This window comes from Mytilus trossulus, chromosome 8, assembly GCF_036588685.1.
Source record: "Mytilus trossulus isolate FHL-02 chromosome 8, PNRI_Mtr1.1.1.hap1, whole genome shotgun sequence".
Lineage (NCBI taxonomy): Eukaryota > Metazoa > Mollusca > Bivalvia > Mytilida > Mytilidae > Mytilus > Mytilus trossulus.
The window spans coordinates 19899242-19914934 of record NC_086380.1 but is presented as its reverse complement, the minus strand read 5'-3'; the positions used below and the strand labels follow the sequence as shown (position 1 = coordinate 19914934).

Below are 15693 nucleotides of genomic sequence, written 5' to 3'. Positions count from 1 at the left end.
CTGATTAGCGACCAAGTGAAAACAAAATTACACATTTACACCACCCAGTTGACTTGGGTCAATCAGCATAACGTCAGTGTAAAACATTTCTTACTGACAGTTTATCTTCTTCTTCCTGGTACAGGAAAGATTCTAGTGCCGGAGTGTGGAAAATCCGGGAACTGTGGAACTTATTTTGGTATATTTATAGCCCCTCATGTGATATAGGAAATTTTCAGTAAAGTGCATTAATAAAGTCTTCCAAGAACCTGTATGATCAAGTTGCAGCTTTTTCAATTTTGAACATGTGTGCCAAAAGGCAGATGAAGTAGTCATACACACCATGGGCATGATCATGGACCTGACCAGCATTTAAACAAATGGATTTTAACTAGGTTTCGAGTGAGAAATGGTTGCCCCAGAAATCCAAGAGAAAACACGTACAGATACGAATTAGTTCATCCTATGAAATATCATAACTTAGGTTAGAAATTCACAATGAAGATACCCACACAGATCAGTTGTACAGAATGTATGTTTATGTTGTACAGGTTAGGAAGGTAGCTACCTTAATGTATTTTCGCGCAAATCAGATTGATTAAGGGAGTAAAACGTCTTCTTTACTGAGAAAAGGTTCTAAAGTATATTATCGTCTATTAAATTTGGATTGATGATGGGTTTTTATTGAGATGTTTTGCGATTTATTTTCCATTCACGTTTATTTCGTTAGCTTACTTTGGTTAACCGGAAGTAAAAGGATGACAGGAAGTATCAAAGGGAGAAAATCGAAATTTTAATGTTTACCATCACATCATGATGCCAATTCCAGGTATTTTCGTAATTCTTTCGCCTTTTCAAATTAGAAGTATATGAATTATTAGTAGACCATAATATTCTTTAATTCCAAGGGGATTTTTTCACAGCAGGAGAAGACAGAGACTTACATATCTTCTTTGCTGGAGTCTTGTTCAAGTTCAAGTTGTTGCAGTTTCAGAAAATTATTAATTTTAAAATTAAAGAAGACTGTTAATTACTTACTATTTTTCCTTTGATGAGCAAACGTATTAATAAAGTTTTTGTCAAGAAATTCTAAAGGCAGTACAAATCTAAATCTTTGACATTATAAAAACGTAGCACCCAAGCTGACTTGCAACTTACACAAGGGCCGAAGAGGATCAAAACATACATTGGGTAGTGTTGTATTAATTAAAGACAGGTATAACCCGTGAAAGGGGACGAAGTCTGTAAAAAAAATAATTTTGTAACTTCAAAATCTGTTACAAAAGAAACATAAATACTGTAACGTTTTTCTGTTTTGGTTCTGTTACTGTTAGGGATTTTACTTGTGATGTTATTTAAGTTATGACGTCATGTTAAATATAAACAAAGATGCAATCAACAGGTAGCGTTTATTCATATCAAAGACAAAACATTATTAAAAATGCAATTTGGTAATGTATTCCTTGAGTTCTTATATTTTACTAGACTACTTAAAGTCTCATGACAACGAAACTGGAAGAAGGAAGTAGATATCTGTGTACTGCACAAATGCAGGAATTAAAAAAGGTGACCAAAAAAAGTTAACGATTTTGAGTTCAATTAGTACAATGAAAATTTTCCTGAATTTTTTTTTTATTATTGATTTTTTCTTCTGTAATAGGGGACTAAGTCCCTTTATTAAAGGTTATGTTATAACCTCAATTGAGTTAATACATTGTACTTAAAATATGGAAATTTATTATGTTATAACCTCAATAGAGTAAATACTTAAAATATGGACGATACATCTTTACAAGTTATGGAGGATTATTATATACAGTAGTGTCCCATGTACTTATTCTATAGACATGATTGACCATTTTCTTATTACCCACTTTTGACAGTGAAGTTCATATTTTTTTGACAGGTTACCTAGAACGTCCTGGTACCAAATCAAATAAGAGCAACCTAAAGAAGACATAAAAAATCAATTACAAACCAACCGCGCGACGCGACAAAGTTACTGAGAATTGTGGAAAATAACACGCTTACCACAGCGCTATCCAAAAATCCTGGGGAGAACACTGGAAGTAACGTCAAACTTTTAATCTGTACAATTCTTGGGGAATTTTCCCTCCAATTACACAGATTAAATGTTTGGTTTTTGTTGAGTCTGCGACTTTTGTCTCAGAAAGCTTGATATAGGGATAGTGATGCCGCTGCGGTAACGTTAGCTAACTTCTAGAAAGCTTTATATTTTAGAAGGTATAAGACCTAGATGCTTCATATTTTGTATATGGATGCCTCATGTTACGAAGTTTCCGTCAGTCACATGTCCAATGTCGTTGACCTCATTTTTATGGTTCAGTGACTGACTACTTGAAAAAAAAGTGAAGATTTTTTTAATGTTAAATTCTCTCTTATTATAAGTAATAGGATAACTATATTTGGTATCATATGTGCGTACCTTGCAAGGTCCTCATGCCCGTCAGACAGTTTTCACTTGACCTCGACCTCATTTCATGGATCATTGAACATGGTTAAGTTTTGGTGGTAGAGTATGCCCCTGTAAACGAAAGAATAATAAGAGCTCGCTTCCAAGCAAGGCAGGGAAAACTAACCATCATTCAATGCTATGCTCCAACAAATGAAGCAGAGGATGATGTGAAAACTGATTTCTATCTAGCTCTACAATCTGAGATAGAAAAAGTACCAAAACATGATGTTACAATAGTGATGGGTGATTTGAACGCCAAAGTTGGAAATGATAACACCGGGAATGAAAGAGTAATGGGAAAATATGGATGTGGCAAGATCAATGACAATGGAGAACGTTTAGTGGACTTATGTGGTGCTAATAACTTAGTAATAGGGGGTACTATCTTCCTTCATAGAGATATACATAAGCTGACATGGACTTCTCCAAATGGTAGAGACAAAAACCAAATAGACCATATTATCATCAATGGAAAGTGGAAAAGATCGCTGCAAGATGTACGCGTTATGAGGGGTGCAGATGTTGCTAGTGACCACCATCTAGTAATTGCAAACATCAAACTGAAACTTAAAAAGTTGTCTACTTATGTAAACGTGTCAAGGAAATTTGATGTTGGTAAATTACAAGATCCAAAAATCCAGCAAGAGTTTAAACTGGAAATAAAGAACAGATTTCAGCTATTAGACAACCTAGCAACTGACAACACAATCACAATATCAGTCAATGATGAATGGCAGCACATACATGAAATCTACACTCAAGCCAGTAAAAAGGTACTAGGATTCAAAAGACAAGTACACAAAGAATGGATAACACCTGAAACTTGGAATTTGATAGATGAAAGGAAAGAAGTGAACAACAAAATTTGCCAAACACGTTCTGAGAGAATTAAGGAAAAGCTAAGAACAAAGTATACAGAATGCAACAAGAAGGTAAAAAAGAAAGAACAAGAGAGATTTTATGGAAGACCTAGCAAAAGAAGCAGAAAGAGCAGCTTCAAATCAGAGAATGGGACAGATTTACCAAGTAACTAAACAACTAAGTGGTAAAAATGCCAAGATAAATATGCCTATTAAAGACAAAAACAACAATATGCTAACAACAGAACGAGACCAATATCTGAGATGGAAGGAACATTTTCAAGAGGTTCTTAATCGAAAAGATCCAGATAATATAGCAATTATTCCTGAGGCATCATTAGACCTTGAAATAGATACTGATCCACCTTCAAAACAAGAAATACAGAAAGCCATTAAAAGCTTGAAAAACAAAAAGGCACCTGGCATGGACCAACTGAATGCAGAACTTTTTAAGATAGATCCAGTTCTGGCAGCGGATACTTTACATCCAGTATTCCAGAAAATATGGGAACAAGCTATTATCCCTAACAGTTGGTCTGAAGGCAACATCATTACAATACCAAAATCAGGAGACCTAACTAACTGCAACAACTGGAGAGGAATCACCTTACTATCCATTCCAAGTAAGGTCTTCTGCATAATTTTGATTTCAAGAATAACAGAGGCTGTGGATAAGAAACTACGACAAGAACAAGCTGGTTTCAGAAAAGGTAGAGGCTGCATCGACCACATATTTGTCCTACGTAACATCTTGGAACAGTGTCATGAGTGGCAGAGGAAACTACTGGTAAATTTTGTAGACTTTGAGAAAGCATTTGACAGCTTACACCGGGAAAGTCTATGGGAAATTCTGAGAAACTATGGTATACCAAGTAAGATAGTGCAACTCATCAAGCAGTTCTATACAAATTTCTCATGTACCATCAACTCTGAAGCTGACTCTACTTTCCTCGTAAAATCTGGAGTAAGACAGGGATGTGTTATGTCATCTGTGCTGTTTATAATTGCTATTGACTGGGTAATGAGAACAACCCTAGCAGAAAGAAACACCGGACTGAGATGGACACTTTGTACTACGCTTGAGGACACAGACTATGCTGATGATTTAGCTCTTTTATCCCATACCGAAGACCATATGCAGGAGAAGACCAAAAAGCTAGAAGAAACAGCTAAAATGATTGGACTTAAGATCAATGCCAAAAAGACAAAGCTAATGTACCTCAATACAGAGAAACATCCTGCCATATTTGTAGAAGGGAAACAGCTTGAAACAGTAGAGTCATTTAATTACCTAGGCAGTTGTATAACAACAGAAGGTGGTGCTGAGAGAGACATAAAGATCAGAATAGGAAAAGCTAGATCTGCATTCATTAGATTAGGCAACATCTGGAAAACAACAGCCTTTTCAAAGAAGACCAAGCTCAGACTATATAACAGCTGTGTACTCTCAGTACTCCTATATGGCTCAGAGTGCTGGAGAATGACTGACAAAGACATCAATAAACTCTCCAGCTTCCATAACACATGTCTACGAAAGATAATGAAAATATTCTGGCCAGACAAAATCTCCAACAAAGACCTTCATGAGATGACGAATACCAAAGACATGGAGACTTTGCTCATACAAAAAAGATGGAGGTGGCTTGGTCATGTTATACGCAAACCATCTGATGACATGACCAAGGTAGCCCTTAGATGGACACCTGAGGGGAAGAGAAAGAGAGGCCGACCTAAAACAACATGGAGACGCACTGTAGAAAATGAGCTAAAGGAAAGAGGATATACCTGAGGTACAGTTGAAAGAACAGCAAACAACAGAGAAGAGTGGAGGAAACTTGTCCTTGCCCTATGTGCCACTAGGCATAGCAAGGACTAAGTAAGTAAGTAAGTAAGTTTTGGTGGTCAAGTCCATATATCAGATACTACATGTATAAGTAATACATGTAGGTCTTGTATATTCTGTGTATGGAAGGACTGTAAGGTGTACATGTCCAACTGGCAGGTGTCATCTGACCTTGACCTCATTTTTATGGTTCAGTGGTTATAGTTAAGTTTTGTGTTTTGGTCTGTTTTTCTTATACTGTATGCAATAGGTCTACTATATTTGGTGTATGGAATGCAGTGTTCCAGCTAGGATTTGAAAATAGAGGGGCGCGTTTTTAAAAAGGGCACTTTAGCGCGTTCTCACTGAAAAAAAATCAAATACTTAATATTACCACATAAAGACATATTTCTTGATGCATGGTGGGTCTAAGATGAATTTGCAACGCAATGCGCTGCGTTGTTTTGTAGAATTATTTTTATTACACTTGTGAAATGAATTGTGCATGTCAGTTTAAAAACTTCACATAAATCTGCAATACAGTCAGGAACAATACTTAACATTTTCTCTGAAGGCCAGCCTGGATTCAAAAGTTTTTTCAAGGGCCCTGTAGAATTTTTTAGGCTCTAACAGGTTTGTTTTTACTGCAGGCACATACATACTAATAGTCTTGAATGTTCTTATATAAAAGCCAAAAATATATGTTTGAAATACCTTATACATGTAGCTTGTTTCTTATTATGATGAAAATAATAAAGGAATTAAATAAACATGAGTTTTTCAGAATTAAAATCCATTTAACCATGTATTTTCAGACTGGTGAACTTTATATATATTTGTAATATTATTGAAAAAAAAACAAAAAAAACCAGCCCCCCTTTCCATACCCCTAGATGTAAATTATTTTAATAAATAAAAAAAAGTATTATTAGTTTCACCCCAAGAAATTATTATAATTTTTCATGAATAAATCTTAGAAGTTGTAATCAAAATGATTTCCAAAATGAAATTCCTACTGTCTATAAATAACAATGAAATGTAACTGTTTCCTGTTAATAAGGGGTTTCCCGAATTTTCCCGCCAAAAAGCACATGGCTTTGAACAATTACCTTACCTTACCTCTGTATCTTTAACCTCCTATATAGGAGAACCACACCAGTGTCTTCATAGGCACCAGTATGTCTAACATGTGCAGACATATCCTCCACCTGTGTGCTTTATATATACGTGTAGTGCAGTCCAATACCATCGAATTTGGTTTAATATATACAGTTTATTTACACATTGTTCACAGCACAATTGTAAACAAAGCATTCAATTTGTGATCATGGATTACAGTTTTAATTAATTTAATTTGGACATAGATATTCAACTTAAGGTACAGTCAAGCAATGTTTTTACTTTCTTCTGGATTAAAACTAGTTTGAAAGATCAGTTTCAAAAATAAAAACATCAAAACAAAAACGATCTGAATTGTGAATATTCAGTGACCCATAAATTTTTTGAACTCGGCTACGGAGGTCAAAGTTACATCATGTTTCATGCATTTTGCGTGTTGACCTATTGGAATGATTCTTCTTAAATGACATAATAAATAACAAATACAATAGAAATGAACACCGTTCACATTTATTTTATAAATTATATTTTGCATCGTCAGGTGTTAAAATAATCAATTTATTTAACTTCGATGTTTGGTGCTTCAGGGTAAAGGGATTAGACAGGGTCGTAAATTTCACCTGATTAAGTAATTGACTCTAATCAAATAGGTGATTATAATCAGGTAACAAGATTAGTGTCAACAATTTTAATCTGTTGTCTTAATGAAGTGTGTGTATAAAGAACTCAACAAAATGGCGACGATGTGAGGAAAAAAGATCGTTTTTTAAACTATTTTTCAAAAGGGCACAGAGGGGCGCAGGGGCGCTTAAAAAAGGCAGAGGGGCGCAAAATTTCGGGGGCGGGGCGCGGCGCCCCTCCATTTCATGCTAGCTGGAACACTGGAATGATTTTAAGGTTTACATGTCTGGCTGGCAGGTGTCATCTGACCGTGACCTCATTTTCATGGTTCAGTGGTCAAAGTTATTTTTTGAGTTTTGGTCTTTTTATCTAATACTAATTGCAATAGCTATAGGTCAACTATATTTGGTGTATGGAAATATTTTATGATCTATATGTCAGTCGCCCAGGTTTTATTTGACCTCCACCTCATTCTCAGCATTAAGTTTTTGTGTTTTGGTTTTTCTAAAACATTAAGCAAAAGGTCAATTATATTTGTTGTATGGAAGAATTGTTAGCTGTACATTGTTGCCTGACATGGTTCATCTGACCTTTACCTAATTTTCACGGTTCAGTGGTCAATAATTAGTTTTTTGGTTTAACTTTATGTGACAGTTGTAATAAAGCATTATATTTAGGACAACCAACATAATATCAATGATTAGTAAAGAAGGCGAGACATTTCGGTATTTATTATAACTGCTTTTAATTGACCGAGTACCAGGATGTCGTAGGTAAACCGTAACCTGTCGAAATATGATATAAACTGGAGTCAAAAGTCGGTGATATGAAAATAATCTAGTTATAACATAACTGAGCTTGAAAGCGCTATGATTTACGACTATTCTCACTTAATTATATATAACTACAATGTATATGGCAGCGCATGATTTGTTATTAATCAAGGATTTAATATATACTAAGAAGAATCTGCCAGAATGTTACAAATGTTATTTACTCATACATGTACATGTACATTTTGTACATGTCAAACAGCACTCAAACCAAAAAAATAAAAATATGTATGTAGTGTTACAATAGACAGAAGCATATATGTTAATTATACAACTTATCACAAGTGTCTAAGTTGTGATCTAGAACTGTATATTATAACTGTCTATTTAGAAGTCTTTTCTTTTCATGTTCATCTTTTACATCCTTTGTAAAGTCAAAAGGTGAGTCAAAACTCTCACATTTTTCTTTACATTACACTAATGACAAATGAAAGTCACTGTCTGTATCATTAACTAATTTTTTATCATTAAACCTGTTTGAGTTAGCATTAGAAATGGTCTGAGTTGACTTTTTGTAGACTGTATAAGTTGTCTTGCAACCTACACAGTCACTCACAGTCTTACTCTGAAAAAAAAACCGACATTCATTTTGTACCTTAATTATATAACACAAGATACAAAAATGTACATGTACCCAACTAACATTTAGAAAATTGGCACTCAGTGATGAGCTTTTGTTATATTTCTATTCCCCAGTTGTTTATCCCTGAATTTGTTATGTTGTCTTTTTTCTGTCAGAATTATTTGTTGCAGGCCTTCTATGTAGGTCAATCTTCATTTTTTTTCTGTCATTGAAAGTGACGATTTTTGGTGGTAGTTTTAGAGATCTAATCAAATAATCATTTCACTTAACATGCTTAAGGAGCTTTTTAAAATGTATTGATATTCCTGTGCAAACTGTATTTTTGATAATAAATAATATTTTTTTCTTTAGAAGGACAAATTCATCACCAAGAACACCAGGTTGAATATAGAGAAAAATACAAAGCATTAAAAAAGAAATTAAAGTTTTTGGTATATGTGAGTATAAAAAAGAAATTTTGCACATCATACATGTATATATACTATAATATCAATTCTAACATGACGTCCTTCAAATGCTTTGAGTACACACCCGTGGTAAAATATGAATATATTGATTAGGCTGTTCCGATCGCACTCCCACGTTATATGTTTGTATATGAATGAGATACCAGACGTCAGAATATAAGCATTTTACAGAAAAGTACACACTTGTGAAACCGATAATCATCACAACATTGAAATGTTACCAAACGATGCTAAATTGTATAAGCCATTTTTTATACAAATAAAACATACAAGTAAATTATTATTTAAATTCATCCAAAACTATATAAATATGTACACTATTGTAATAGTTTAAGCATGTCACTAATTCGTTTGCTCTGTTCTTTTACGCCATTTTAAAAGTGTGTTTATTTATGGGAACGGCAAATATATGCCTCCTATCTAGAGCGCTTTGATCCATAAGAATTGCTGTATTTTGTCCTATTAGAATCGAAATAATTCATGGGGGCTATGAAAAAAATGTCAAAAGAAATGAATGTGAACTGTTTACAACAAAAGATTATCATTTTATGGAAATATTTTTGAGTATTTCATGATATTTGTTTCTGGTGATATGGTGTCTTATGATAATTGGATTCTATTTAGGAACAAGAGTGTTTCTTAGAAGAATTAAGGAAGTCACAGAGAAAACTTCTAAAGATCACTAGAGATAGAAGGTAATCAAATACAACAGTCTACTTATCTTTTAAATGTATATAATTTACAGGCCAAATTGCCCAATGCATGTTTTCTATTTTGATTTTATTTTAACTTTATTTTTAAATAATTTTTGCTAGACAGATTGTTACAGTAGGAACTTTGTTTTTCAGTTTCTGGCTAGACAGGTTCTACAGTATGAACTTTTTCTTCAGTTTCCTGCTATGCAGGATTTACAGTATGCATTTTGTTTTTCATTTTTTTTTGCTAGACAGATTGTTACAGTGTAAACTTTAGTCTTCAGTTTCTTGCTAGACAGTCCGTCCGTCTGTCCCGCTCCAGGTTAAAGTTTTTGGTCTAGGTAGTTTTTGATGAATTTGAAGTCCAATCTACTTCAAACTTTGTACACATGTTCCCTATGATATGATCTTTCTAATTTTAATGCCAAATTAGAGTTTTTACCCCAATTTCACGGTCCACTGAACATGGAGAATGATAGTGCGAGTGGGGCATTCGTGTACTGAGGACACATTCTTGTTTTTTCAGTTTCTTGCTAGACAGATTGTTACAGTATGAAAAATTAGATGATTCATCAGATGATTCAGATGCTACAGCATCCAGTGACAGTGAAAATGATGGGCACAGTGCAGGTAAAAAGTAAGTGTTTTACGCTTTCCTTGTTATATTTGCTATCTAAAGAGCTAGCATGAGGGATTTAGTAAGTAAGAGGGGGGATAGGACCTTTATCAGGATTTGGGATCGGGTGTTTTTAAGCTCAGGATTTCGGGATTGATCCTTTTGGGATCTGGGAATCCTTTTTTTCGGATTTCGGGACGTCATGATTTAATTTATTTAAATCGGGGACCTCAGGATTTCGTTTTTTGAAGTCCATGATTTCAGGATAAGGACCCCTCCTATGTCCCCTCTAGTAAGTAAGTTCAGAAACTATTGTGATGTTTTTTATTATTGCAGAAAATACAACAGGGTTATAATCACAATAATTTAAACTTGCATTTTGAAATTTTGTATATTTAATAAACAGTTTTTTTTCTCAATATCACACAATTTAAAATCACATTTTGATTATAATGACAAAATAGCAACAATAAATGCACAGAATAATTTCTGAATTTACAGTAAAAATAGTAAGGAATAGGAATTCATTATTTGTCACATATTTTATACTTCACAGTTGCTTGCAGTTTGACTTTAGTGAAGTTCTGCAAGAAGATTCATTTTTCAAAAAATGTAAGGTGCTTCACACATGTGCAGTGTTTACTGAAAGATAAAGCTGCTCTGACAGCACAAATTTAGTTTAATATGACCTATATTTGATGCATTAGAAACTTAATAAAGTTTTGTATTTATGTCCTATTATCTATCTTTTATCATTTGCTGATTATTTTTCTATAAATAGAAAGTTTTGAACATTTATGAAGTTTTCTATAAATAAAAGTTATGTACATTTATGACGTTTTTTATAAATAAAAAATTGCATACAATTATGAAGATTCATCTGTATGATTTTTGTCGAGCCTTCGACTTTAGTCGAAAAAGCGATACTAAGCGATCCTACTTTCCGTCGTCGTCGGTGTCGTCGTCGGCGGCGTCCACAAATATTCACTCTGTGGTTTAAGTTTTTGAAATTTTAATAACTTTCCTAAACTATACTGGATTTCTACCAAACTTGGACAGAAGCTTGTTTATGATCATAAGATAGTATCCAGAAGTAAATTTTGTAAAAATAAAATTCCATTTTTTCCGTATTTTACTTATAAATGGACTTAGTTTTTTCTGCGGGGAAACATTTCATTCACTCTGTGGTTAAAGTTTTTAGAATTTTTATAACTTTCTTAAACTATCCTTGGTTTGTACCAAACTTGGACAGAAGCTTGTTTATGATCATAAGATAGTATCCAAAGTAAATTTTGTAAAAATAAAATTCCATTTTTTCAGTATTTTACTTATAAATGGACTTAGTTTTTTTCAGCGGGGAAACATTACATTCACTCTGTGGTTAAAGTTTTTAGAATTTTAATAACTTTCTTAAACTATCCTTGGTTTGTACAAAACTTGGACAGAAGCTTGTTTATGATCATAAGATAGCATCCAGAAGTAAATTTTGTAAAAAAAAAAAATCCATTTTTTCTTTATTTACTTTTAAATGGACTTAGTTTTTCTGTGGGGAAACATTACATTCACTCTGTGGTTAAAGTTTTTAGAATTTTAATAACTTTCATAAACTATCCTTGGTTTGTACCAAACTTGGGCAGAAGCTTATTTATGATCATAAGATAGTATCCAGAAGTAAATTTTGTAAAAAGATAACTCCATTTTTTCTGTATTTTACTTTTAAATGGACTTAGATTTTCTTCCAGTTAATACTTCATACAGTCTGCAGTTAAAGTTTTCAAAACATTTATTAGATTCATTAACTATCCTAGATTTTTACCAAACTTGGACAGAAGCTTCTTACAATCAAAAGATAGTATCAAGAGGAATATTTTTATTGATTTTTTTCCTAATTTTTGTTGAGCCTGTGATTTACAGCAAAAGTAGGCGAGACACTGGGTTCCGCGGAACCCTTACAAATTTTTTATTGTTACAGGAGAAAAGCACTAGAGAGTTTAGGATTTGAATTTGGAACAGATCCCACATTGTATATGGCAGCTAGTGCACAGAGTAGAGCTAATATACCAGTAAGTCTTTATAGAAATAGATTGAAAGCATAATCAAATGGGAATGAAAAATTAACATTTTTTTGGAAAAAAAATCTTGCCATGTTGAACACATTTAAAGATGGTCATATTTGTTTTAATAGAATTTGAATAGCATCTATCTCCGTTAACAAAATATTATGGTATATTGTGTCTTTTAGCTGGACTGTTTTCAGTATCAGGACTTAATGATTCTGGAACTGGAAACAGTTTGCAATCTGTTTCAATACAATAGATCTAAATATTATTTTAGCAGAGTTATATTGAAATAAATCAAAAATATTGTACAAATTTATTTTTTTTCATTTTACAACAAACAGATATCAGAGTAATGTTGATTTGCTCATTGCAAAAGTACAGCTCAATGATGTATCTAAATATTTAAAAAATTTAAAAATAGAAGAAAGTTTTGCCTAAATAGTTATTCTAGGACAGTCTGTATAAGAAAAAGAATCTTTATATGAGAAAAGTATTGTGGTTGAACATTAGTTTTGATTGATTTTAGACTTCATCAGAACCTGTGAAGAAAAGATCAAAACCAAGTGCAAAGAAAGGGAAAGGAGGTTTGTGTATTTTAAAAGTAATACTCACTGTCAAACAATGTTTTATGTGTACTTAAACTGATAAATTGTCTCCCCTGATGTCCAAAAACAATCTGAGATTAATCAAAAAAAGAGATTATTTTATTTTCTACTTTATTTCCATTAAAAATTCCATGACCAGAAGTGACTTGTAAATGAATCACCAATTTAAGGATGAATAGAAATATAAGGGAATTAAGAATATGCATTTTAAAGCTAAAAACACAAACTAAAATTGTAGGCAATTCATACTTTTGTGACATTGATTGGAAATATTAATTCTAAGTATTTTATAATGTTTTGTTAGGTAAATTATCACATCAAGAGCCACAGTTAACAAGAGAAGAAGTAGAAAAGCGACTAGAATCTCGTCAGATATCATTTGGTATTGAGAAAGCACCAATGATGTTACCAATGGAGATATTCAGCCATGATAACTCTAATCAAGACAGGTATTATGCTGTTAAAGTAACATCAACATTCATACAAACAAAACTGCCTCATTTGATAATGGTAGCCTGCTCATCTCAAGTGTAGGATGCTATAGGTCTTATAGGTCTTATATTGGCAGGTTCAAACCAAAGACTTAAAAATTTGTATTTGTTGCTTCTTTTGAACATGCACATAAAAAATCAGGCTCATCAGCCGGTCTAGTACAAAGCAGGGTTTATATTAATTTTTGGTCCTCAATGCTCTTCAACTTTGTACATTATTCGGCCTTTTAAACATTTTTTATTCAAGCCTCACTGATGAGTATCTTGTAGAAGAAAGGCACGTCTGGTGTAAATATAAAATTTAAATTCTGGTATCTATGATGAGTTTATTAATATCAAATTATCATGCTCCCACCCTGATTATGCACTTAATTTGCAATTTGAGTAGGCTGACACCTATTTCTATAAACTACTATCTTGTGGGTTAGAACAACAAACATTACCTCTTATCATATTTCAATAGTTTCTTAGCATTAGGTTTTTTAAACAGTACATGCAGGAAGTAAATAAAGTGAAAGTTTAGACCATAAACCACCCTTTTTCATCATGGATTTTACTATTTAAGAGAACCTCTTGCTATTTAGGTTTGAAAATTTCGAAGTTCTTGTTATTGGTTTTGGTAGGCGACTTAATTTATTATGAGTAATTTTGTCTTGAAACTCAAAGTAATAATTATATATGAATCCTATTTATTTTCAGTGAAGGAAATGACAGAGATGATGATGACTCAGATTTAGTGATAGACACACAATAAAGATACATTCAATTATTTACCATGTTGGATTATTTACCACAGTGGATTATTTACCAGATGTGTTCAAGTACATAGCTATCAAAATGTATTTGTTTATGTGTTTATTTACATTAAAATCCTGACAAGACTGAACAAGCATGAAATGTTTATGTTAGAATGTTTCAGTGTGTTGGTGTACTCCTCTTTTGACAGTGCTTATGAAAGAGAACATTGTTTATCTTATTTAACACAGTAGAACTGTTACATTAAAGATTTAGTGTAGTTACTAACTATACAATTCATAATCTGTTGTGTTAGTTATGTGTACTTTTTTAAAAAAAAGATTTAAAATTGGTTAGTTTTGCATTTAATGATACAACTTATTTGTTTAATCTATGCTGCAACAATATCAGGCCTATGCAAGTAAGGAAAAATATTTTCCCCAGTACCTGCATCTGTTCATTATTTCATCCTTGCATTCTTCAAGTTAAAATTTTGGTTAAAAGTCATTGACCATGACATTATGGCTACATCAACTTAAAACACATTTTCATAGCAATTTTAGAATAAATGCATGTTGAGCGATAACCCAGATTTTCCAGTTAATTCACATAGAAATGTGATAGTGTGAGTCCATAAACAGAATTTCCTATTTTTACTCTCATTTAAATCTTTTAAAATGTATCCAAAAGATCCTCTTCTTGTGTAATGATGTTGCTTTTGATATTGTTGGAGGACAGGTTGGGTGATTGTTTTATGCTTTTGATTGTTTCCCTTCTTGACAATTTTGTGGTAAATGATACAATCATATTTGATTTAACATCCTTACACTAAATATAAACTGAACTAATCTTAACCAAGTTCTTTCAAAGGTTAAGAATTTCATAATTTTATATTTTGTTTCTTTGAACCAATTATCAAGGCTGTATCTTTACTTATTTGTTATAAATCTGGGGTAAAATAGGAAGTGGATACATTGTCTTTTCATAAGAACAAAGTTTTTTGTGAAGTAATGCTACACTACCAACAATTTGACTAGCGTTTACATGTACATTAAATGCCGCTATAAAAACAGCACTTTTAGGAAATATTACTAATCAGTACATTAAATGCCGCTATATAAACAGTACTTTTAGGAAACATTACTAAACAGTACATTAAATGCCGCTATATAAACAGTACTTTTAGGAAACATCACTAAACAGTACATTAAATGCCGCTATATAAACAGTACTTTCAGGGAACATCACTAAGCAGTACATTAAGTGTCGCTATATAAACAGTACTTTTAGGAAACATCACTATTCAGTACATAAATTTTTATATCATTTTCAGTAATGTTGAGAAAAAGTTGTTTACAGTACTGAAAATTTCAGTCATTTATCAGTACTGAAAATTTCAGCCATTTTTCAGTACTGAAAATTTCAGCCATTTTTCAGTACTGAAAATTTCAGTCATTTTTCAGTACTGAAAATTTCAGTCATTTTTCAGTACTGAAAATTTTTGTCATCTTTAAGTACTTCTACACATACAATATAAGGTCAATGTCAGAAAAATATAAAATGTTTTTATACTGCAACTAGTTGTGATTATTTTATATAAAATATTGTAACAAAGCTCTATTGTGTACGATGTCAATTTCATCATGGCACACTTTCTCCACAATCAGGGGTCCATGAAGGGATGAAAATAAGTCTTTCGTTTGTGTTATGATTTGAATAGCTATCAATTTA

The 15693-nt window shown here is 32.6% G+C and overlaps 1 protein-coding gene across 1 annotated transcript; it reads left to right on the top strand.

Moving 5' to 3' along the window:
* The first annotated feature begins 690 nt into the window (after positions 1-690).
* Positions 691-14315, top strand: LOC134680681 (INO80 complex subunit E-like). The gene is made up of 8 exons (XM_063539820.1): positions 691-808; positions 8645-8730; positions 9385-9455; positions 9982-10092; positions 12044-12134; positions 12658-12715; positions 13041-13185; positions 13927-14315. The coding sequence occupies exons 1-8, from the start codon at positions 793-795 to the stop codon at positions 13979-13981; spliced, it is 633 nt and encodes a 210-aa protein (XP_063395890.1). The 5' UTR covers positions 691-792; the 3' UTR covers positions 13982-14315.
* Positions 14316-15693: the final 1378 nt, after the last annotated feature.

Coding starts and splice junctions, on each gene's coding strand:
- LOC134680681 (XM_063539820.1), top strand. Junction 8,731..9,384: donor AATTAAAGTTTTTGGTATAT/GTGAGTATAAAA, acceptor GATTCTATTTAG/GAACAAGAGTGTTTCTTAGA. Junction 12,135..12,657: donor AGAGTAGAGCTAATATACCA/GTAAGTCTTTAT, acceptor GATTGATTTTAG/ACTTCATCAGAACCTGTGAA.